At 45.8% G+C, this 24,045-nt stretch overlaps 1 protein-coding gene across 7 annotated transcripts in view; it reads right to left on the minus strand.

Moving 5' to 3' along the window:
• Window positions 1-12,765: 12,765 nt before the first annotated feature.
• Window positions 12,766-24,045, minus strand: part of EMSY (EMSY transcriptional repressor, BRCA2 interacting) — a 56,876-nt gene continuing 45,596 nt past the window's right edge. For 6 of the 7 annotated variants that reach the window (XM_072993460.2, XM_020810875.3, XM_020810872.3 and 3 more), the window contains 2 exons: window positions 16,964-17,458; window positions 12,766-15,047 (listed from right to left, as the gene is read on the minus strand). In XM_072993460.2, the coding sequence (XP_072849561.2) occupies window positions 14,856-15,047; window positions 16,964-17,458 (687 nt within the window). In that variant the 3' untranslated portion in view covers window positions 12,766-14,855. Of the gene's footprint in view, window positions 15,048-16,963; window positions 17,459-17,983; window positions 18,078-24,045 lie in introns of those variants that run through there. The other variant, XR_002302097.3, reaches the window with a different exon arrangement.

Genomic DNA, 24,045 nt, shown 5'->3' on the forward strand with positions numbered 1-24,045 from the left:
TTAAAAAATAGTCATGCTGGGAATTGGGGTGAGTTGATGATCAGGCAGGCCGTGGGGGGGGGGATATCTAGAATCTGGACAAATCCTAGCCGAAGATACCACCTATAATAACTCCAGTTATGGAGCAAAGTAGGGAATGATGGCGTTGGAAGGGGCCCCTAAGGCCATCCAGTCCAACCCCCTGCTCAAGGCAGGAATGCAAAGCAAAGGAGATCGGACAGCTGGTGGCCCAATTTCATCTTGAAGGACTCCAGCGTTGGAGGGCTCACCACCTCCCGAGGCCATTAATTCCATTATCATACTGCTCTAACAGTTAGGAAGTTTTTCCTGATATTCAGCCTATATCTGGCTTCCTGTCGCATGAGCCCACGGTGACGTGTCCTGTGCTCTGGGATAATCGAGAACAGATTCCGCCCCTTTGCTTTCCCTAACACCCAGCTGCCGAATATAGTTTCTCCCTATTGTGTCCTGGCCAGCCATAGAGCAATAGTCTTCCCCTGGTCCTTTCCCCTGGACCCAAGGACCCTTTCACAGATGCTGACAAATGCAGACTCATCAAACACTGGTCTCTGCTCCCTCTAGTGGGCAGTTCTGGTAAATACACCCTGGAAATACAAATAAATACGCATTTCTGAGTTTTTTTTTATTTAGTATTTTCAGGGAGTGGATAAGTGAATCAGTGAATACTGGTTCTTCAGATGGAGGGGGGTTGGTCCTACTGTCATAATTTTTCAGAAAGAACACGTAAACTATTGATTCCAGTGGGACAACATTCACTCTGAGCAAGCTTGGAAATGTTACTTGATGGGCCTACAACTCCCATGCTGGCATGGGGATTCTGGGAATTGTAGTTCATGACGATCGTGCTTCATCTGTTATTAATTGAACATAACAGGGTGGCTGATTACTGCAATCTGGCCCTCGACTGAATCGCTGTAATGAGGTTAATGGGGGCTGTTTTTTCTTTGAATCTCTTCCATGGCTTTCAGGTCATAAAGTCTAGAAAAACAGGGATGTTTAGACTCTGTATAAATGAAAACCACTTGTGGTTTCACTCCTCGTGAAAGGAGGAGTATCACATGTCAGAGATACTCCTCCTTTCACGATCTGGCGCACAACCCTCGGCTTCCTCTCTTGCCAACGGCTTGAGCTTAGCTTGGCAACTTAGAAGGTCACCCACTTTGGTTCATGTAGTGTTTATACATATACCTGCTAAGGTTTCTGACCCCCTTCCCGTGATCTGGATCGAAGAAGCCCCCCATTCCTCCCCCTCCCTGGACTGAGTTACTTTAAGTTTTTTCATTATTTTAATTGGTTTTTTTTTAAGTGATGACTGAACGTCACTTTTTCCAAACAGAACAGCTTGTGGAAAATAATAATAATAATAAAACTCCCCCAGATGTGAATGTTTCACAAATAAGCAATGAAGTGCCGTTTGGGCAAAGGGCCCAAGAACGATGTGTAATGAGCTTGGAGGGGGAAAAACTGCACTTTTTCAGTAGGCAAGAAATAAAATATAGGCCATCCCTTCCCTCCTTCGTACAAGCCAATGGATGCCATATAGTTATCTCAGTAGTAATGTGAGATTAACGGCTGAAGTCATGTGAGTGTGTAGGTTGTTTTACCAATGCAACAGCCAGATGGGGCCACTTTAAAGACAGTCTCAGAGAATAACTGTATTGGAAGAGGGACCCATAAGGCCATCCAGTCCAACCCCCCCCTGCTCAAAGCAGGAATCCCAATCAAAGCAGATCGGACAGAGGGTGGTCCAATTTTCTCCTAAATGCCTCCAGTGTTGGAGCGTTCACCACCTCCTGAGGTCCTTGGTTCCATTGTCTTGCTGCTCTAACAGTTAAGAAGTTTTTCCTGAGATTCAGTGGAAATTTGGTTTCCTGTAAATTGAGCCTATTATTACCCAGTTTCCCTGAAAATAAGACCTAACCTGAAAATAGGCCCCAGTACGATTTTTCAGGGTGCTCTTAATATAAGCCATACCTCCAAAATAAGCCAAGCACGCTGGAGGGGGAAATGCTTTGTCTTTTTTGTGTCAGCCTGGGCACCAGGGGTGTAGTGTTGAATTTGGAAGTGTGGGTGCTTGCTATTTTAGTCCCCATACGTATTCAGCCATTCACCCCACTCGCACATGGTGAGTCCAGAAATGCAGGCAAATGGGATGGGTATTAGCAAATGAGGAGCAGGTCTTTTGTAAAGTTAAAGGCTCTTAATTGCCCATTCTGGACCAAATCACTCTCAGATGCTTTGTATTATGACTGGGATGCTTACTAGGGATGAGGCTTTTGGTACTTGTTATGTGCCATCAAATGATCTCTGACTTATGCCGACCCTATGACATCTCTAAAATGTGTTGTTCTCAATTGCCTCGCTCAGCTCTTGTAAACCTCATGGCTTCTTTTAGGGAGTCAGTTCGTCACGTATTTGGTCTTCCTCTTCTCCTGCTGCCTTCCACCTTTCCCACCATTATTGTCTTTTTCAGATAATCCTGCCTTCTCAGGAGGTACCAAAAATAGGACAGGTTCAGTTTCAAAATGTTTGCCTCCAGAAGAGAGTTCAGACTTGATTTGATCTCGGACCTACTGGTTTGTCTTTCTGGCCGTCCAGGACATCCCCAAAGCTCTCCTCCAGATCCCCATTTAAAACAATTTCCCCCCTTTCCTATCATCTTTCTTCATAGCCCAGGTTTCCACACATGGTGATCAGAAATACAACAGCATGGATGATCTTGGTCTTGGTCTCCAGTGAAACATTTCTGCATCTTCTTGTACTACAAATCCCATAATCCTCCCCGCTGAGAGTTCTTCCTGACTTACACCTTACAGGTAGTTGAATGGGGTTCACCTGGGAGGAAAGGCCTACTTTTGAAGGGTTTAGGCCTAGTTTCCTCCAAGCTTCCCGTTCCTGCCTGGGTGTTTTCCAACAGGAAACTAGGCAGTGTTAGGTTTATTTGTTCTGTAGCTTTTGAAATTTAACTTTGTTACACCCATGTTACCTCCAAGTATGTACCCAGTCAAAGGTAACTGGTATTTGTAACTCATTACTTCTAAGTTCTGGGTTTTTGCAATGGCCTTGGGGAAGCCCCCCCCCCCACCGAGAAAGACATGTGAGCTCATATCATCCACGGCAATCTGTGGGAGCAACTTCCATAATTTAATTTGGCCTTCCTCTGTACTTCTGCGTAGGGATGGGAAAATTTATCCGTTTCACTTCTGCCTGTGTTTGGATTTTTGAAACCACGAGCTCTTTCCATCCTGAACATGAAGCTTGTAAATTAAACTCTTCAAAAATGCCCTGAACAGAAAGTTTTCTTATCCCCATGGACAAAATCAAGAGGAGAAAGTTAGTTCACGAGCATGAAGGGCATTATGCGACCGCGACACACAGGAAAGCATCTCGCTGAGCGCAGAAGCTATTGAGTTTGTCAGATTTTCTCTTGGTCCATTTTCCCCTTTGATGGACATTATCCAGGTCAGTTTTCTGGCATAGGGTCGGACGAGATCAATGGAAGAAGCTGAGCTGCTACATCAAGGGACTCCTCAAAAAAAGTCCCACTGTTTCTACACCTGCTCAAAGGGAAAATCAGGTATTTTAAAGTATTCCTGATCATGTTGTTCTTATGTGACATTGAGTTCCTTCCAACTCAACAGCAACTCTTAGAATGAGTGGCCTCCAAAATGTACAGTCATTGACAGCCCTGCTCAACTTTTGCAAACTGTGGCTGTGGCTTCCTTTTTCAGTTAACCGATCGCATATTCAGTCTTCCTCTTTTCCTCCCACCTTCCATGATTCTCCTACCATTATTGGATTTTTTCATACAATATTAATATATCTTATTGATTAGTATAGACAAATAAACACAGTTCCCAATTATATTCATCTGTATATATTGACCTGCAAGATTCACCTATGTTATTTATAGTTTATTATTCAAGAGGAAGCAGATCTCAGGGAAGAAGCTGGATTAAAGAACTTCTCACACATTTAAGCACTCATGTATTTGAATCCACAGAGGTTCAGAGCCCAATTTCTAAGTGTTCAAAGATCCAGGTCTGGATAGATGAGGCTGTCCATTTCGTTCAGGCCCCCGTTCACACTGTTCTTCATCTCAACGTCTTTCCACCCCAAATAGGAAGGTTTCCAAGAAACGCGTATCGAGAAAGGAACTGGATTGAAATCCTCCTGCACTCCCAACTTCCTTTTTTCCCTACCTCACTCACAAACCTATGTTTTTGCCTAAGGAACAATGGAGTAATAAGTAGAATTTAGATTTCTCCAAATGTGATGCCAAAATTCTCCCCGGTCATCTTCAGCACAGCTTGAAATCCTCACATCATCTACTCGAAGGAGAAGTGGGGAAGTACTGTATATCCTTCCAAGTGTTGGACTACAGTTCCCAGTGTTCACTGGCTCCAACGGCTGTTGTAGTCCAAGAACATCTGGGAAGCTCTGCTTGGCCCACTCTTGTGCCGCATCCTGACCTGGATGCCCGCCACCTATTCTTGGGTTCCATCGTAAGACCAACGATGTGTCAAGTCTCCCCCTAATGATGGTGGCTCCATGAATGAATTATCTTTAAAATGTCCTCAACTGCCCTGCTCAGCTCTTGCAAACTCTAGCGTGTGGCTTTCATTAGGGAATCAGTCCATCATGCGTTTGGTCTTCCTCTTTTCCTGCTGCCTTCCACCTTTCCCAACATTACTGTCTCTTCCAGAATCTTGCCTTCCCACAGTGTGCCCCATATAGGAGACAGCCTCAGTTTCCATGTTTTTGCCTCCAGAGAGACTTCAGATTTGATTTGATCTAGGACCCACTTGCTTCTCTTTTCGGCAACCCTGCAAAGCACCACATTGGAAATGAATCATTTTTTTAAAAAAACACATACTGGAATAGAACCTGCCTGTGTCTGATTATTTCTTTCCCCCCTTTCGGTGCCTGGCACAGTTAATGTTTGTTTGTGCAAGAGCAAAGAGTGGGAAACTGAGGTGGGAGAGGAGAAAAGAGGCTGGAAAACCCACCTCTTCAGGTCTGGTCCAACAAGAGAGTTATACCTTGATGTGGTGTGTCTCACCGGGGCGATAGAATCAGTGACATACTGTCAAAAGGGTAAGACAGACCGGGAGTGGAAATGATTTCTGGGTGAATTTGCTAGTTACTCAGCACCCGGAAAGTGGTTCAAACGAGGGCCGGGGAGAAGTGGAACCAACCCACACAGGAAACCCTGCAGCAGAAATGGGACGTCACCGTTCGGATGGAGGAAATCACAGGGGCTCTTATAATTAGACACTGCCGCGTGGATCAGCTTCTCAAATTAGCAACAGCCCCTTGAAGTGCTGGAGGGGAAAATCAGAACTGGATTCCCCCAAAAGGTCAGACAAGGTCGCTGGGCGAGGACCGAGGGGGAGGAACTGGAGACACGGCCACCTTCCTTTCCGACACTGGCGCCTCTGCCTGGAACAAGGGCCTGATGCTCGAGAACGCCCATTTGTTTGCTATCTAATATGTATCTCGCTTTTTTCCTTTGCAAGGCACAGTAAATGATAGTATTAAAACAGTTGTCGACCAAAACTGTCGCTCAGCGTGGCAAGTTGTGACGATTTAACACTCGTTGGGATGTACTAGCCTGGTGGAGACTCCTCCGTCACTTTCCTGGATTCAAATGGGTCTCCTTTAGTTGCAATGTCCGTTCACACGGCAAATCAGTCAAAGGAGGTCCATTTGGGTCCTTTCACAGAGAAAAAGGTAAAGGTAAAGGTTCCCCTTGACAATTTTTGTCCAGTCGTGTTCGACTCTAGGGGGTGGTGCTCATCCCGCTCTTCAAGCCATAGAGCCAGCGTTTTGTCCGAAGACAATCTTCCATGGTCACATGGCCAGTGCGACTTAGACACGGAACGCTGTTACCTTCCCACCGAGGTGGTCCCTATTAATCTACTCGCATTTGCATGCTTTCAAACCGCTAGGTTGGCGGGAGCTGAGACAAGTGACGGGCGCTCACTCCATCACGTGGATTTGATCTTGCGACTGCTTGGTCTTCCGACCCTGCAGCACAGGCTTCTGCGGTTTAGCCCACAGCGCCACCACGTCCCTTTCACAGAGAAAGGTGGGGTAAAATTGAGTTAAGTAAGCAAATAAATTTATATCAATGGAATTGGCAGAGGAGTTGACTCCCTAAATCCACATGGATTCAATGGGCCTAATTTAGGGTGATTTACTATGCTAAGCGATAGGATTTGGGCCGGTGAAAATAACAAGAACAGCTGCTATTAAAAGGCCCTTTCGAATCAGCGGATCAGTAGCCAAAGGGGCAGCCTTAAGGGCTGTTTGCTAGCAGAAGGACAATGAAGGCCAGCTTTGTGCCTTGTGGAAAAGTTTTAGCATCTTAGAAGACTCTCCTAAAAAGCCCCTCTCTTTGGGAGAAATATTCATTTTAGAACTGTAGAGCCGGACGGGACCCTTGGGAGGATGGAGTTCAGCCCGTCAGAGATTCAAACTCCCAACCTCTGGCAGAAAACTAAACTAATAAGATACTCAACAGTTCACATGGATCTTCAATAAAGGAGAGCACCTCTTTTATAGGATACTGCGAGATAAGCTTTTGCCATTTTCTCACACCCATAGAAATGTGTCTGTTATACACAGCTCAAATAGTTTGATGCCAGTTTAATCATCACCCTCTCACCCTATGGAATCCTGGGATTTGTAGTTTGGTGAGCAGGTGCCGTATATGGATGCACTGCTGGTGAGCAGTAGTGCCGAAACACTGGGGAATGCGCTACAGTGCTCTGGCAGTCTTCTAGGTACCTCAACCGACTCCAGGCTCCCAATTTCTGTAGGCTGGAGCCGTTACAATGGTCTCAAAACTGGAATTTAACTGGAGGGGCAGCAAGGTGCTAGAATATGCAATAAGAAAATGGGTCCTTCTGGTTGATTTCTTCGGATGAAGCGGCGTGAAAGAGGCAGGGGCCGGTCCAAAAACATTGTGCCCACTTATGTATCATCCTAGCCCAGGGGTGGGCAATTAATTTCTATAGGGGGGCCACATGAAAAATCTGAACTGTGTTTAGGGGCCAAACCAACCTTAATTTAAAATAAAATGAAACAATGATGTTATGATTGTTTCTATTTAAAACTTGTTAATCTCCACAAATTCTAAAGAGGTTTTTTGTAGCATGTTAAAGATAAGCAACTGATAAACTTTAGACAAAAAGCTATAAATGGTTTTGATGTTCAAAACTGTCCGCGGGCCGGACAGGAGCAGCTGGCGGGCCGTATGTGGCCCTCGGGCCGCACTTTGCCCAGGCCTGTCCTAGCCAAACACCACTGTGGGTTCAAGGAACAAAAATCATCCAGTCTGACTGTACAGTGCGTTCTGTATCAAGAGCTAAAAGTAGGACTTTGCTCTTTCCTTGAAAGTATGTGGATGGTGCTGGATTCGGCCAAAAGGAAGAGAATGGACACAGACGACAACATTAAAGCAAAGCAAGGTGTGCTGCTTATATACTGCCCCACAGTGCTTCAAGCACTCTCTGGGCGGTTTATAAGTTAATTATGCAGGCTACATATTGCCCCCCCACCAGCGAGCTGGGTACTCATTTTACTGACCTTGGAAGAATAGAAGGCTGAGTCAACCTTGAGCCGGCTACCTGGGATTTGAACCCCATGTCGTGAGCACAGTTTTGGATGCAGTACAGCGGTTTAACCACTGCACCACGAGGCTTAAGAAGCAGAAGGTGGCCAATCTGTTTTCAGGCACCTATAAAGCCATACATAGCTTTGGTCCAAGCTATCCCACAGACCGCAGCTCCCTTTATGAGTGGGGCATTAGGATCATCAGAAAAGGCTTTCCTCCTGGGCCCACTATCTTCACAGGTATGTTTGGTGGGGAAACGGGAGAGAGACTTCTGTCTTGGCTCCCAGACTGTGGAACTCCCTCCCACTGGAGGCCAGGCGGGCCCCATATTTGCCATCCTTCTGCAAGAACCTCTGGCTTGGGAACCACTGCTAGATGAACAGAACCAGTCTGGTTGGTATCCACGGTAGCTGGGGATGATGGAACTTCCAGTCCAAGTTGAAGAAAGTAATGCTAATGCATAGGATTAATGAAGTAAAGCTCTTAGCTGGTGGAAATTGCTCTCTCCCTCCCACACCTTTTATGCAAAGGAATAGAATCAGGCACTAAGATGTTGTTATGGGGCAGATATATCTTTGCAGCTTCTCTGCCATTACTGAGAAAGCCAGCAGCTTGGAAATGTAATTTTGGACAGCAACTCCCAGCTCTAGAAGAAACCAGTAAGCCTCCAAATTGATCCACAATTTCAGATCACAGTTCGAATGTCGGATACTTAACACTTTTTTCTCCCCTTTTCTGATGGAAGAGTTTTAGGCATCTCAGCACAAGAAAACTCTTGCCATGTACCCCTGAGCCAAAGCATCACTTTGACTGAACATCAATTAACTTTTTACAGTGTGCGTGCATACATGAAATGCTGTGAGACTACAGAAGCCAGGGGTGGGTGGGTAAGGGTTGCTTGAAAAAAACAGGCATTTTCTAAGACTTTTACAGCCAACAGATAACACAGCTGCCATTCCTTAAGACACCTACTCTTCCTGTTCCACTCCCTTCTCTTTCTTGGTTTCATTTAACAACCCAGATTTAACCTTTGCACACGTGGATGCGATTTTTGGCTGCTTTTATTCCTGTTTTCTGGGGAAAGATGCAGGAAACAGACACGGTTGTCTGCCCGCCCACTCTCTTACTCATTGCAAAGACCTTGCTGTAAAGGTTGTGGGCTGTCAGGGGAGTTCTCCGTTTATCGCTATTCAGAATTCAAGAGGGAACTTGAAGACAAGAGTCTTTCCGCCCCATCTCAGCAGTCCTGGAAACCATTTCCTAATCAATGAGATAGCCCGTGGCAGGACTGGTTCCAGGTTCAGGTCCCTCCATCAAGGCATCCTCTGTGGGGCTCCTTAGCTCAAGGAGATGATGCAGCCTACACATTTCCCTCCGCCCTACCCCCGTGGGATGGGTACTCTTTTTACCAAATTTGGAAGAACGGAAGGCTGAGTGAACCTCGAGCCGGCTACCTAGGATTGAACCTAGGTCACAAGCGGAGTTTTGGCTGCAGTACTGCAGTTCAACCACCAAGGGCAACTTAAAAGCTGCATCTCTTCTCTTTCTACCAAATGAGAAACAGACCCAGATGACTCACCTATCCAGGAACACTTGAAGCAGGATGGGCCACCACATACTCCCGACACTTTATCCAAGAACAGACTTATTTGCCCGAGAGAGTCCAGGACAGAAATGATCAGGGAGAGTCAGCGCTGTTGATTTTAAAAGGTCTCACAATAACCATTGCTTTGAGAAATGACGGCATGGCAGCCCATTGTTTAAGGAGGCATTTTCTGCCTCCCATATTCTATTTAGCCTTTGTACAAGGAGCCTTTCACAAGCTTGGAAGAGTGATCAAGGTTTCAACTCTTAACTTCATGTATCCTTGGGCTGGGAATTTTTTTTCTTCCAAATCTTGGGACTTAATTCTTTCATCCTTTGAAGTGAAAAGCAAAGTGTGCTGCTTAAATCCCACCCCTTAGCTCTTAAAGCACTTTCTGGGCAGTTTACAATTTAATTATGCAACCTACACAATGCCCCCCCCCGCCAGCGAGGTGGGTACTCAGTTCACCAACCTCGGAAGAACTGAGCCAACCTTGAGCCGGATACCCGAGTCCCTTGGGATCAAACACAGGCTGTGAGCAGAGTTTTTGACTGCGGTACTGCTGTGCCACAAGGCTCTTTAAGACATTAACATTAACCACAACAACACTCTTTCCATCAATTCTCAAAAGCAGACATAGTTCTTGACAACAGATTCTGTTCACCCACCGTTTCTTCAGTCCTCTTCTCATTACGTCTACACCATCCCCTGCTATGGCAACTCTTTCATTAAAAATAACAGCTAAATCCTCCAGTCAGGATTTTTTTTTGTCCAATTGCATTTTTAGGTGCTTTCTATGTAAAAACACAAGAGCAATGAGAAAGGGGCAGATGAACCAGGTTGCTTGCAATACTGATGTGCGGCACATACCTCACAGCGACACATCCTCTCTTCGTGGGATTACTCAGTTAGGAAGTACATTCTGAAGAAATAACCAGAAGGTTCTCCATCATCGTTTTTGCAAACGGAGAAAAATCTGCCAACGAAAACAAGCCAGAAAGCATAGCCTGGAAAATAAAGATACATCAATCACATTCCAAGAGTGCAAAAAGCCAGGGAACCTGGGTGAAAGGCACCCATTTCAATGCAGGAGATAATTGCTTTTGGGTGTGGTGTACGTCCTGGGTTTGATTCCTGGCACTGGCCATTCCCAGCTGGGCAGAGGAGCAAGGAAGAGACGGGGCCCTTTCTGTCCAGTATATATGCCTTGCATGTGAAAACGTGAGATTTGTGTAAATCCCCAACAATTTTAAAGATACCCGAATAAAACCCTGTGATGTTGAGACAGTCCGTTGAATGCTTTTGACTTACTGAAATGTGTGTTTTTTGGTGTTTGCAACATCTTAGTCCACTGAAGGCCATGAGGAAGACTTCTGCTGGAGATGTTGGAAGCTCTCAGTTCATCAGATTACACCATTACCCGCCCAGAGACCTTTGGGTAGTGTGGGAGGCATATAAGTTTAAATAAATAAATAAATAATGTTGGGATTATTTAAGGGTTAAGTGGGCTCCCCTGCCAATTTTCCAGTCTTGGGATCTGCCACAGACTGGACCATCAACCAGAAATGACCAGAAGGTCTCTTCCAGTGCCAAGCACGAATATTTCTCATTAAAACAGAGGATGCTTGTCATAAAGACGAAGAAGTGCTTCCTGGAAGTTTGCAGGAAGGCAATTCATTGTGTGTGTTTGTGTATGTGTGTATGCATGCGCCACTGGGGGCCACCTGCATGCTTCCCACCCCAGGACAGATCAATCAATGAATCATATGATTAGAAGGCGGTTTCTAATGTCTACACAGAGATGTAGCTTTGGGGGACATGGACCTCAGACTTTCAGGACCTTATTTTCCCCCTCTAAACCTGCAACCCACCAGGTGCAAGCAGATGCTCATTAGGGAAGATTGAAACAATAGAGATAATGATCTAAAGAGCTCCAAAGAAATGCAAATCTATTCCTGAATTTAAATCAGGAGTTATAAAAAATCTGAATCAGTCCTAAAATAGCTGCTGTTGAAAAATTTGGGGTCAGGAGTCCTGGTATATTTTAACTATTTTATGAAATGTATTTGTATATAGTATTATTTTTCAATGTGATTTAGTGTGACTATGTTGTGAACCGTGCAGAAAGGACTTTTTTTACAGGACGATATATAAGTCAATAATTAAATATTGTGCATGTATTGCAACAGCCCCCGAGAGGTATAGCAGCACATTCTCGTCGACTTTATCCATCCATCCATCCATCCATCCATCCATCCATCCATCCATCCATCCATCCATCCATCCATCCATCCATCCATCCATCCATCCATCCATCCATCCATCCATCCATCCATCCATCCATCGCCTATCTGGTCATTGCGACCACTCTAGGCGGCTTCTGTCTACAGGAAACTTCACCGAGTCCAAAACACAGCAGCCAGATTGCTAACTGGCGCTGGGACACAGGGATCACATAACACCACCACCCCATTACAGCTGCTCCCCTGGCTACGGATCTGTTTCTGGGCAGAATTCATAGTGCTGGTTCTAACCTACGAAGCCCTAAACGGTTTGGGTCCAAGATATCTCAAGGACCGTATCTCCCTTTAAGAACCTGGTCAAGTATGAAAATTATCAGGGGAGGCCTTTTTCTAGGTCCCACTACCTTCACCAGTTGTGCCTGGTGGGGACACAAGAGAGGTTCTCCTCTGTTGCTGCTCCAAGACTTTGGAACTCCTTCCCACAGGAAGACAGGCTGGCCCCATCTTGCCTGTCCTTCCGCAACCTTTCTCTTCCGACAAGCTTTTCCTGAGTGACTGGCTGCCTGAGCAGGGTTTTTAAACACTACTAGTTTGTGGTCCTCTTTAAAGAGAAAGGTGGTGTTAGAAGATATTTTAAAGAAATAAATTTACACACATCTACTCTTGATAGCACACTACTAAAGCCATTCAGACCTCATCAGATTTAGAAGAATCACCCCCTGTGCTCATTGTTTTTAGCTTTACATATTGTCTTTTAATGATAGAAGCTGCCTTTGGTTCTTTGGATGGGTGGATGGGTGGATGGGTGGATGGGTGGATGGGTGGATGGATGGATGGATGGATGGATAGATGGATAGATAGATAGATAGATAGATAGATAGATAGATAGATAGATAGATAGATAGATAGATAGATAGATAGATAGATAGATAGATAGATAGATAGATAGATAGATAGATAGATAGATAGATAAGATGCCACTTTCTGGTTTTAACAATTTGTACAAAATATAATTTGAATCAAACCTTTTGATTCTGTGTGGATGGCTAGATAGATAGGGCTCATTACAGAATGTACTGCTCTCAGAGGGTATACTGCAAAGGATATACTACGGTCTAGGGCAAATGAACAGGATTGTCACAACAGTAAGAAAACAGGAGGGGAAAAGTCTTGTTAAGACTTTTATGAAGAGGTAAATAACCAACAGAAGCTAAAAGAATGGCCAACAGCGCCACCTCTAGGACAGCCAAGAGTTACACACATGATAACGCCAAGGACAACGGGAGTACTTCTGGTTTCATACTTCAAACCACTGGCACGTCCCCTCTAGTGGTTGTTTAATTACAAAACACTAAAATCACAATTTAGAAAATATTGACACAAACTGTATTAGAGCCTTCAGAAAATTTCTACTTAGAGTAGTATTTCAGCACCAAAAGAAAAGGAAAACAAAACAACAACAAAAAACCAGGCAGTTCAACTGATACGTGTATGTACAGGATACATCAAAAATCTTAAAATGCTTATGTATAATGAAATCTATACAAAAAAGTTAAAAAGTGTTCCTATATACAGTATTGTTTTACCCTATAAAAACCCCCCTCCATGTTTTCATTAGCAAGATGTACAACAGACCGTATCGCTCCTACTCCGGTTGCTTTCGCCGTTGCAACTCCCCCCCCCCCGCCATTGTACTCGTGCAAAAGTAAAACGATAAGGCCAAGACGGGATCGTCCCCAAAGCAACATTAATGAAATGATTAAAAAGGCAGACTTTCGCGTTTTTAAAGTCCCAACAAGGTAATAAGTAAAGTTTCTTTTAAAAACAAAACCAACACATGTAAGACTGAAAGGAATTTCTGAACGCCCTCCCAACCATAACTTGGAGTTTCAATGCCCTCAATTTTGAACAATTCTTTTCTCCACCGGGAAACATTTCTCTGCAGCAGAAAGATTGAACCGTTGGGTTTCGACAGATCTGATTTAAGGTTACAGAGCCTGTTTAACAGGAACACAAGAAGAAAATCTTTTCTTTAAGTCTTTATATTTATAAATATTTTTTTAAAAAAAACAACAACCCAAACACCTCAGAATATGGGACTTTGGGGATATCATCACCTCTGGACGCCTGAAATATTCCTTGAGAGTCTGCAAAAGAATATTTTTTTTTCACAGTGTGCTCCCCCTGTAATTCCGAGTAATCCTGGACCAGTCCATTTCACGGCTTCCTTGCGATTTTTTGTTTTTTGAAAAGCCAGTATTTTCAAACCTAGTCGAAAAGTAAAGGACGTGTAACACAGCAAGAAGACTCTCACCTTGGATTCAGGTGGTTTCTCAGCACTCAGGGGGTAGGGCTGTTGCTTTTCTTTAAGAAGCCTGACACGCTACCCCAAAAGTGGGTGGCGGGCAAAAAGCAAGAATCTCCTTGCAAGAGAAATTCATTTCAATTGAAATGGAGAGACCTGGGCGGTGGTGGGTCCAAACAAAATTAGCCGTGTGGTCCAAACAAAATAAAATACAAAACTAGGTGATACCTTTATAGATCACTAAAAATCATCATACGAGCTTTCGTGGATTAAAACACCACTTCATCAGGCTGGTACCAGTCCACATGTTCATGGCATGACGGATGCTGGAAACGGCCAGGTTTGTTTCTCTTACACGTATTTTAAGTCAGGAGACTAGTTGCTTAAGGCAGTTCTCCAAACAAAGCAACACAGGCCACTGTGCATACATCCACTTCCCCCATTTATGACCTTTCTTCAAAAGGGACACCGCCTGGTGCTTCTTTGTTTGGAGAACTCCTTACACTCAAGCCACAAATGCCTAAGCTGTAACCATAAAACAGCAACCAGTCTCCTGACTAAGGGAGACACGCCTGGCAAAATCCATCATGTCATGAATGTTAAAATCCATCATGTCATGAATGTTTGGACATCAAGTTCCGCACACCGGTACAAGCTTGATGAAGTGTTTTAATCCATGAAAGCTTGTGAGCTGTATGGTGATTTTTTAGCGGTCTAATAAAGGCATCGCCTATTTTTGCATTTACATTTTAAGAAAGTTTCAGTAGCCAGTCCTGAATGTCACAGCAAACAAAACTTCAGTATGCCTTTTAAAAATACCACAAAACACTTCACGTTCTTTGTCTTCTTTGCTTACAGAAAATACATTCTACGGTCATACGCTCACTGCACATGGGCAAGGCCTCCCTCTGTGTGATCCCTGCCTGACCAACACTGTCTGGTCAACGTACTGGCGCTTGGCGAGTCCAAAGCCTCCGACGGGCAAAGTGCTTGTTAAGAAGAATACGCGGGCGTCTCGGCTACGCATAACCAAGGCATCGTTGCTGTTTTTCTAAAGTGCACCCTGGCGCCCCAGAGAGGCTACGACTGATCCGAACTCTGCGTCGGGCTGGGCTCCGTCCCGTCTTCATTGCTGCTGTCCACGTCCTGCTCCATCACCGTCTCCTCATCGTCGAGGCGCTGGCTGGTGAAGTTGTTCAGCTCGAGAAGGCCGCTGGGTTCCACGACCACGTTGGACGTGGAGTGGCATGCTACAGAATACTGAGGGATCGTCTGGAAGAGGAAGAGGGAGACCACCGGTTACTGGAGGTAACAACGGCAAATTCCAGGGCACAAGGTCTTCCTTGCCCGGATTCAGATGGGAAGAAGGCAGATGGCAACTCAACAGAGCGAAACATAGGTTTCAGGGCTGAGGGAAGAAGCTGGTCAAGATTAGCAGCCACTCAGCTGATTCCCAGTCTCTTCCTCTGACGGAAGAAAGCCGCTATGGAGGAAAGGGAAACTTGAATCTTAAGAGCTATAACTGGGAGCTTAGCTCTTTCCTTGCCAGCCCTAATTTTCTCTCTGCCACTCTAAATCTGCAACCTGCTCTTTTGAGGATGAAACACACAGTTAGCTCTGCCCCAGAGCCTGTTTTCTAGTGCAAACACAATTTATTTAAAAAAAAAAAAGAGGAAAAGAAGAGAAGCAATTATAAAACTCCTGGTTCTGACTCAAAAGGCAAAAGTGTCCATTTTGGCCACAAGGCATGAATCGTGGCATCTCAGATTTTAAAAGGCTCCCCTCTGCCACAACGTAATAGCCAAAAGGCCCTGATCTTCTCCCCCAACTCCCCAAGATCTGTAGCAAGAGGAGAGTACAACCACTGACATACTTTATGGGGCTGGTGCAAGGATAATGAGGTTTGGGCAGAAGTTCCCGTTCCCTCACTTTTTACTCTCTGGCGTGGTTTCAGGGATTCTTCTCCCAGGCTGGTGGTTCTGGTATTGGAGCTGCCCGGCTGCTCATCATGTCCAGACACCTGCCCTGCTCATGCGCCCACTTGGTCTCTTGGGGGCATGAGGACAGTTTGAAAGGAGGGACAACATTTCCCTCTCATTCTGGGAAGCTTCCTGGTCTCTTGGAAGGGGATGTTGCTTACCATGGGCGAGTGGGCTAGGGCGAGCCATCTAGCCTGATGTCCCCGGTCTTGCTGAAAATGTCAGAGAATTGAATTCTCCCTTGAATTCAAATGTTTTTTTTTTAAACAGGGCAGAGGAGACATGAAAAAGGAAGACAAAAATATTGTGGCACCTTAAAGACTGCTTCCAGAGAAAGGAAGTAAGTCTGGTGCAGAGGGAGAGGTTTATTAGAACCCTAATCCATTTCAGAAGAACTCTTTTTGTGTATGCGTGAGGTGGGATGAACAACAGTTCTTGGCATGATGGGCAACCCACAAAAAAACAGCTTCCATTGTGGTTTGATTCTGAAAGGAGTTGGGTGTAAAACTTCCCAGGTACATCTTGAAATCTCCTCCCTTAAAAAGACAGAACCATCAACCAGTGGAGCTTGGGAACGCCAACAAAGTTTGCAGGTCAACCGTACGGTGCCGACCCTTTCTGATGAGCATCGAAAGCAGCTTTGCGTTAGACCACAAAGAAGCTGTTACTTTACTTCTCTGGACTACCAGAACGTCCTGCCCAGCACGGTCAGCATTAGAGATGGGCACGAACCTTGGTTCGGAGGTTCGTTCCATTCCCCTGCATCCCCCTGCTGGATCCGCCACTCACCAGCCAGTGTGCACTCCTCTCCTCTTCAGCTGTTCAACCAGTCCCCGGCAGGAGCACAGGCTGCTCTGCCCCGCCTCCTTGGGCTGATCACCCACTCGGACAAGGAGGCAGGACAGGGACTGGTTGAACAGCCAGAGAGGAGTGCATGCTGGATCATGAGTGGGTCACTGGCCGGGGAGGTGAGGGAAGAGAACATATGAAGAGAACATATGTGCATAGGAAGCTGCACGAACCTCTGAACCCAAGTTCATGCCATCTCTAACCAGCATATTTGGAAAGGTATTATTCAAATCTTCCCACAAACCTTCACACACACACCCCCGTCGGACTTGATCAGCGGCAAACACCTGGCCAGTCCAAACCTTCAAAGCTCAGTGATCGCAAACTGTAGGCCGACGGATCTTTTCTCCCAAGGCTCACCTGGATTAAGATTTCCGCAGGGATCTCCTCTGCTTTCTTTGGGGCGATATTCTGGATACGGATGAACTGGCTGGCTGCAGACGGTGCCGGAAGGGCGGGTCTCCTCTCTGGCATGAGCGGCCCAATGCCCGAGGGGCTCAAAGCCGAGTCCAAGCGCTTTGGCTGCTGGAGGATGGATGCGGCCATGGCGGCCCCTGTCCCAACCGTAGCCACCCTCAGCACTGAGGCCGGTGACGGTTCTATTTCCCCTGGCACATTCCCGGGGGGAGAAGGCTTGTTGTTTACGGAGTCTACTAGCATACGGTCAACACCTGGGTCAATCTGAGCCTCCATCATGGACATTTTCAAAATGTCAGCCACTGCTGCCTTTGTGGGCATCTGGGCAGGGAAGAGGTTTGGGAGCGGTGGGGCCACCTTGGAGACAGTGGGTGGCTGATGACCTTCGAAAGTTATCTTTGTAACAGAGGATCCTTGGGTTATTATGGGCTGGTTCACCTGAAAAACCAAAATTTGGGTTGCGCATGTTATCGGCAAGTCGGCTGGCTTGATTAGGTTTGCTTAGATCATCTGCTCCCGAAAACCCAAGTTATCACAACAAAGACACCAGCAACAGCTCTCTACAGGGAAGAGATTTGGAAGCTCAGCGGTTTTAACACAGAACAATTAGCAACTAAAAAAAGAAAATGCCAAAGGTCGGTTTCCCAACTGCCAGTCGTCCAATTTGGCAATTATCTCACAGCAGTCCCGTTTTCCTTTGGGATTTACACCCCCAAAGCACTGCTCTGGCCATTCCCCCTTCAAAAGGTTTAATGCGCCTGAGGACAAAGGTCTGTTTCTTTTTTAAGGTGTCTGTGTTGGTCAATATACCCTCTTCCCCCCACCCCCTCTATTTTTTGGTGGCTATTTCATTTTCCTCCGCTCCTCCATGGTTTCGGCTCTCCCAAGGAAAATGAGGTGTGCTCTTCTAGAACAAAGAATTACTAAAGCCAAGGGTGATGTAAACTACAAAGGAAGACGTACAATGGAGATCCTTAGACTGCCGCCGGGAGTTCGTCTTTATTTTCCATAGAAATTAAAAAAGTATTTACGGGGACGGAAATCAATAACTTTATACCTAAAGAAAAGAAAAAACAAAAGAAAACAAACAAAGAAAAAACAAATTAGGAATCTATCCGTGCAAAACTGAAGTTACAGAAATCTGCACCATTTGCTCCTGTCTTGCACCCAACGCGAATCTGAGGCTACAAATCAGCAAGCTTTTAAACTCTTGGTCTCTGCCATGGACTCGCTAAATGGCCTTAAGCCTGTTCTACCCCCTTCTGCACTGCGAGAGCATTCATGCTGATCTACTTTACAGAGGTGTTGCTAGGATTTGCAAGATGCAAAGCACTCTGAACACCGAAAGGCATCATGTGGTACTAAATGTAAATTCTTGAAATCTTTCCAGACACTGGAGGGTTGGAGAAAGACATGTGGGAGCAAACTTCTCTTTGGCTGTGGAAACTCACTTGGAGATGGCAATGGTAAATGACTCTTGGAACGTCCCACTTACCTTGAAAACCCTACTAGGATTGCCATTAAATTCAAAGTGACAACAATCCAGGCATTATGTGTGAAAGCATGAAGAGGGCTAAGTGGAGTGTTCGGAACCAAAGGCAAATGGCAAAACTTCCTCCCCACCCCCAGTTAGGCATTTATTCAGTTAGGCTGAAGAACCAAAGAGGATCCTACACATAACAGTGTTCCTCCGGCTGAGAATCCCAGCAAAGGAAACAGTGCCCTCATCTCATTCATTCAAAATGTTTTTATCCAACCGTTCTCCATAAAAGGACCCCAGGTGGCTAGTGAAACTAGGGACTGCTGGAAAGGGGTGAGGTGGGAACCTTAGAGGCGCAGCTTATGAAAAGCCCTCTCTATACCTTCAGGCCAAACGCCCCAAATAGAGGTCTATAAACCAGGTGGTGCCCCGCATAGCGACGATAATCCGTTCCGGAAAAATCGTCGCTATGTAGATTCGTCGCTATGCGAAATAAAAAAGCCCACAGGAATGCATTAAAACCTGTTTATTGCGTTCCTATGGGCAAAAAACTCTCCATTATGTGAAAATCCTCCATACAGCCGCCATTTTCACTGCCCGGTAAGCGGGGAATCGGCGCGAAAACACAGTGGGCGGCCATTTTTTTTACCCGGCAGCCATTTTGGAACCGCCGATCAGCTGTTAGGAAAACATTGCTATGCGAAAATCGGTAAGCGAAACAGCTTATCGATCATCGCAAAGCGATTTTTTCCTATCTAAATCATCGCAATGCGATCGCAAAAACTTAATCACTATGTGGATTCGTCATTAAACGAGGAGCCCGTTAAGTGAGGCATCACTGTATCTGTAGTAGACTATGATGCACAAACTACAGTTGGAGGAAGCACACAAGAGCACTCAGCACTGACGAGGCAGATGACTGAAAGGAATGGAGAATAACACGCGAGGTTCTATAGGGCCAGCCTCTTCAGTGGTAGAAGGCACTAGCCTTTGACTCCGTTCCACCCCACCTGGCACCTCCCCCCCCGGTTGATTCAGGACTGGCAGCTGGAGGCATCAGCACTGCTAACGATAAGTCTAGGACAGGACAGGTTTGGGGACCAGCTACCCTATTTAATTTCCCCCAATGCCCTGAAACAACATCCCACTGGGGTTTGTTGTGAGCAAGATTATAAATAGGTTCCTGTGATGGAACCCTAAAATGTTCTATCCAGAGACAAGAGGAAGAAAGACGTCAGAAAGGAGAGCCCGTCAAGAGACACTGGGGTGCTATGCTACAAGAAGAAGGAGAGAAGACGAGAGAGGAAGAGAAGTTAGATTATATCGAAGGACAGGAGTTTGGCTTTTCTAAGGAGCTGTATAATATAGGTATTTTATAACAGAGAGATCTAGCTCAGGCCTGGGAAAGCTGATTCTTACAATCTATGTAATGTCAAGCTTAAGAATGTGTCTTGTAACCGTTACCCTTTCCAAATCAAGAGCTTCATGTTTCACTTGGCTTTTATAATTTGGGCTTAAGAGAAACCCAGGGAAAGGAATGGGCTGGTGAGAGGTGTACAGGCAGGTTGGGTTGGTCACAATTCCTCCCCACCCCCACCCCAGCAGGGCAGTGGCCAGAATACACCATGCGCTAGAGAGATGTGCAACAGTCCCCTGACCTGCTCTGTGCCTGAATCAAGGGCACTCAGATTGGGACTGACCAACCCTGCACTCTTCGGATGACACACCCCAACCTGATCCCTGCCTGGACCCACCACTGTAGGAATGCATGTCTGGTTCTTTCTGAATACAGTGGTGCCTCGCACAGCGATAGCTCAGTTTTATGATGAAATTGCTTTGCGATTGACTTTTTGCCATCGCAAGAGCAATCGCTTTGCGATGGCCCCTATGGGGAAAATTCGCTTTGCGGGGAAGCGCTTCCCCACGATCATCCCAAAGGCCCCGCCAATCAGCTGTGCTGCGAGGGGTAGAGGGAGAGAGCAGAAGCACAGCTGATCGGCGGTGGTTTGAGATGATCACAGGGAAGCCATCATCACAAACCCCTGCCGATCAGCTGTGCTTCGTCTCTCTCTCTCTCTCCCCTCGCAGCTTCAGCCTCGGCAGGGAGACTGAGGCACTGTACCGCCACCCTGGCCGAGAAAGACCCTCTGCAGCCACAGAGGGTCTTTCTCGGCCAGGGTGGCAGCGGCGGCGCCTGTCTCCCTGTCGAAGCTGGAGCTGCGAGGGGAGACAGAGAGAGAGCCGAAGCACAGCTGATCGGTGGGGGTTTGTGATGATGGCTTCCCCGCGATCAGCTGTGCTTCGGCTCTCTCTCTGTCTCCCCTCGCAGCTCCAGCCTCGACAGGGAAGACCACACTTTCCTTTTTGTCTTCCCTTCTTTTTAGTTTCTCTTTCACATTTCTGATCCTAACGGGTGAAGGCTGGGTTTTGATCCATAGGATCTGTGGGCAACCAGGGGTTCTTCATTGCCCTGAGAAAGTACCCATCCATAAAGCCAGGCCTGGTTGAGCCAAAAAGTCAAAACCAAGGCCCTCCCAAAACCTGGTTCGAGGCCTTCGCCTGACTCTCACTGGTGAAAGTCGATTTGATGTGGCAGTGGAAAAGACAGCCCCCCCCAAAAAAATTCCCCACATGCTGTCCACAGGGCACACAGGGAGCAAAGGCCTTGTTTTTAAACTGACCAGCTATCCCAGAGGCCTTAAAACACACTTAAAAGCAAGGCACTTCCTTTCCCAAAAGATTGTTGTGGAAGAAGTTTCCCCACAGCGGCAGGAATTTCATGCACACCCTATTCCCAGGGTTCTGCTCCAAGGGAGGACCTGCTCATGAAAAATGCAGACTGCTGGTTAAAGGGAACAACTGCACAACTGGAGGGAGGGGGACACGCCCCTCAGCGAAACTGCCCTGGATGGCCTGCTCCAAAGAAGGGTAACCAAGAGAGGAAATGTGGGTGCAGTGGGGAGGGTGTTTGATGCTGGTGGCAGGAGGAAGAGGCGCACTGCCAGTCCAGAGTCATATGATACTTTGAGTCCCTCCCCTCCCCCAAACACACCGTCCTTTGAGATATGGGAACTCCGCAGTTCCTGGGCACACCCCATCTAACTGGTGGCATCTGAAGCCAGGTGATTCCATGCAAGCCCTTCCTGGATCAACCCTCCCCTGCTAGAGGCTGCCTTGAGAAAGGAGGCACACCATGAATCCTTTGAAATAAGGACAGTCCAGATCCAAACCCTACAGAGAGGCACGGGGGGGGGGGGGGGAGAGGCAAACGGCAAATCTCTTAAAATATTAGCTGGAAAGTCTACAGTTTTGGGGGTTGGGAGAGAAACGGGGGCAACTTGTTTCGTGCAAATCCTCCTTAAAGTTGCTCACTGGCTTTTACTTTGCTTGGTTTTCACCAAAAAAGAACCCATCTTCCATGAGTGCTTAAAAGGGGTGTTTTCTTTCTTTTAAACTTGGCTCTCTTCTTTCACTATTATAGTTTTGATAATACAATGGGTGGAGTCCGGCTGGTGCAGGATCACATCCGTATGGCTGATGACCTCTTCAGCTGCCTGCTTTTAGCTTTAATTTAGAAGTTTCCCACTCGCTTCCCCTTTTCCAAGACTCTCTTCAAATTTCTTTCAACTTGGGAAGACATTAGGGGGTCTTCCAGGACAAGATGGGGTAGAGGAGCCATTACTGCCTGAAATTCATGGTCACAGGTCCTGAGGCCCCTAAAAGGCCTCCAAGTTGAAAGGGATCCCTAGGGAGCCTCAGAACATAGGAGTAAGGGAAGAACAGGAAACATTTAATGAAAAGTAAAAGGCTTTGGCTGATAATATCATTCTCTTTACAAGTGCAGAGCTGTGCCAACAGGATTCTGGCTTCAGGGTTTATAACCATCTAAACATTTCAAGTTTTATACTGTTTTGGTGTATAAAATCAGCCTCAATGGTTGATCTAAAAATCAATCATCTGATCAGTAATACCCACACTGCTCTGAACTGAACTACAGGAGATCAAGCAAGGGCTTCCACCCTTCTTTCAGAACCCAGTGATCAGTGAAATGACTTTGAGGTGCAGGATACTAAGTCAGTTTGAAGGCCAAATATATACGCACGGAACCCTAAACACCCCACCCTGCATCAAACAGCTGGAACTGCCCTTGCTCCTGGTTGTAGTCTGCAAAGCACAGCATAATGGAAAAGATTTCATTTCAGCTGTTCAACTCCATTTAACCCCTCAGACTGACTAGTGGTTTTTCTCCTCCAGTTGAGCCAGTAGCAAAGATCCAGTTGAGCACTCTACACCTAATCTCTGGCCTGCAAAGGATGCTTTAGTCCAGAGTAGTCCAGAGTAGGCAGCTTTCTACCCCGGGCTCCCAAGAACTGCCCCAAATCCCAAAGAATAAAGCATTCGATAATACCACAAGGTATTAAATGGTGCAGGACAGGTATACCAACTACAGTGGTGCCTCGCTTAATGGGCACCCCGTTAACGACGAAATCACATAGCGATTAACTTTTTACGATAGCATTGTGATGTTTTAGAAAGGGAAAAAATCGCTTTGCAATGATTGGTACCCTGTTTCGCTTACCGATCATCGCAAAGCAATGATGATTTGTTAATAGCTGATCGGCGGTTCCAAAATGGCCGCGGGGTTAAAAAATGGCCGCCCACTGTTTTCTGGGACAGATTCCTCGCTTACTGGGCAGCGAAAAAGGCCGCTGTATGGAGGATTTTCGCTTAAAGTTGAGTCTGAAGCCCATAGGAACACATTGAAGGGGCTTCAATGCATTCCTATGGGCTTTTTAATATAGCAAAGCGACATAATCGCTTTGCAGCGATTTTTGCTGCACCGATTATCGTCGCTATGCGAAGCACCACTGTATTTAAAAAGCGAATCCCAGTTCCTGGAAGTTCCCATGCAATTAAGAGTAACATTTAGTTTGCACACTGCTGCAGCCAAAAACAGAATCTTGGCAGCTGCTCACCAAACGGGGAAGGAAGGGGGTTCAAGAGCTAACAGGTGAGCGCGCAATAAATGTTAGTTCACAAAAGAACCTCCGTGAGATTGAGCAACAGGAGACAGTACATCTATCAAAATATTTTTAAAAGTTCCCTGCAAGCCATATTGGTGTTGCAGAAATGGAAGCTTTACGCACATCTGGTGGCATTGTCCAGCAATCGCATGATATTAGATCGTGACTGGAACAATTACTATGAAAACTACAGGTCTATATTGTTAGTCAATGTCTCAAATCAGGTAACCCAGCATTCGTAGAACAATTGTATTCTGCACCTTGACTGCTGCACATTTACAACTATTTTTATTTATTTATTTATTTATTTATTTATTTATTTATTTATTTATTTATTTATTTATTTATTTATTTATTTATTTATTTAATTAATTAATTAATTAATTAATTAATTTATATCCCACCTATCTGGTCAGTTACGACCACTCTAATTAAGGTGTGGGGGAAGACACACGTTCCTCCACTTAATAAAGTACGAGGACAGCATGCCGAGCTGTAGTATCAAATATTTTAAATCGCTG

Source organism: Pogona vitticeps, chromosome 3 (assembly GCF_051106095.1).
Source record: "Pogona vitticeps strain Pit_001003342236 chromosome 3, PviZW2.1, whole genome shotgun sequence".
Classification (NCBI taxonomy): domain Eukaryota; kingdom Metazoa; phylum Chordata; class Lepidosauria; order Squamata; family Agamidae; genus Pogona; species Pogona vitticeps.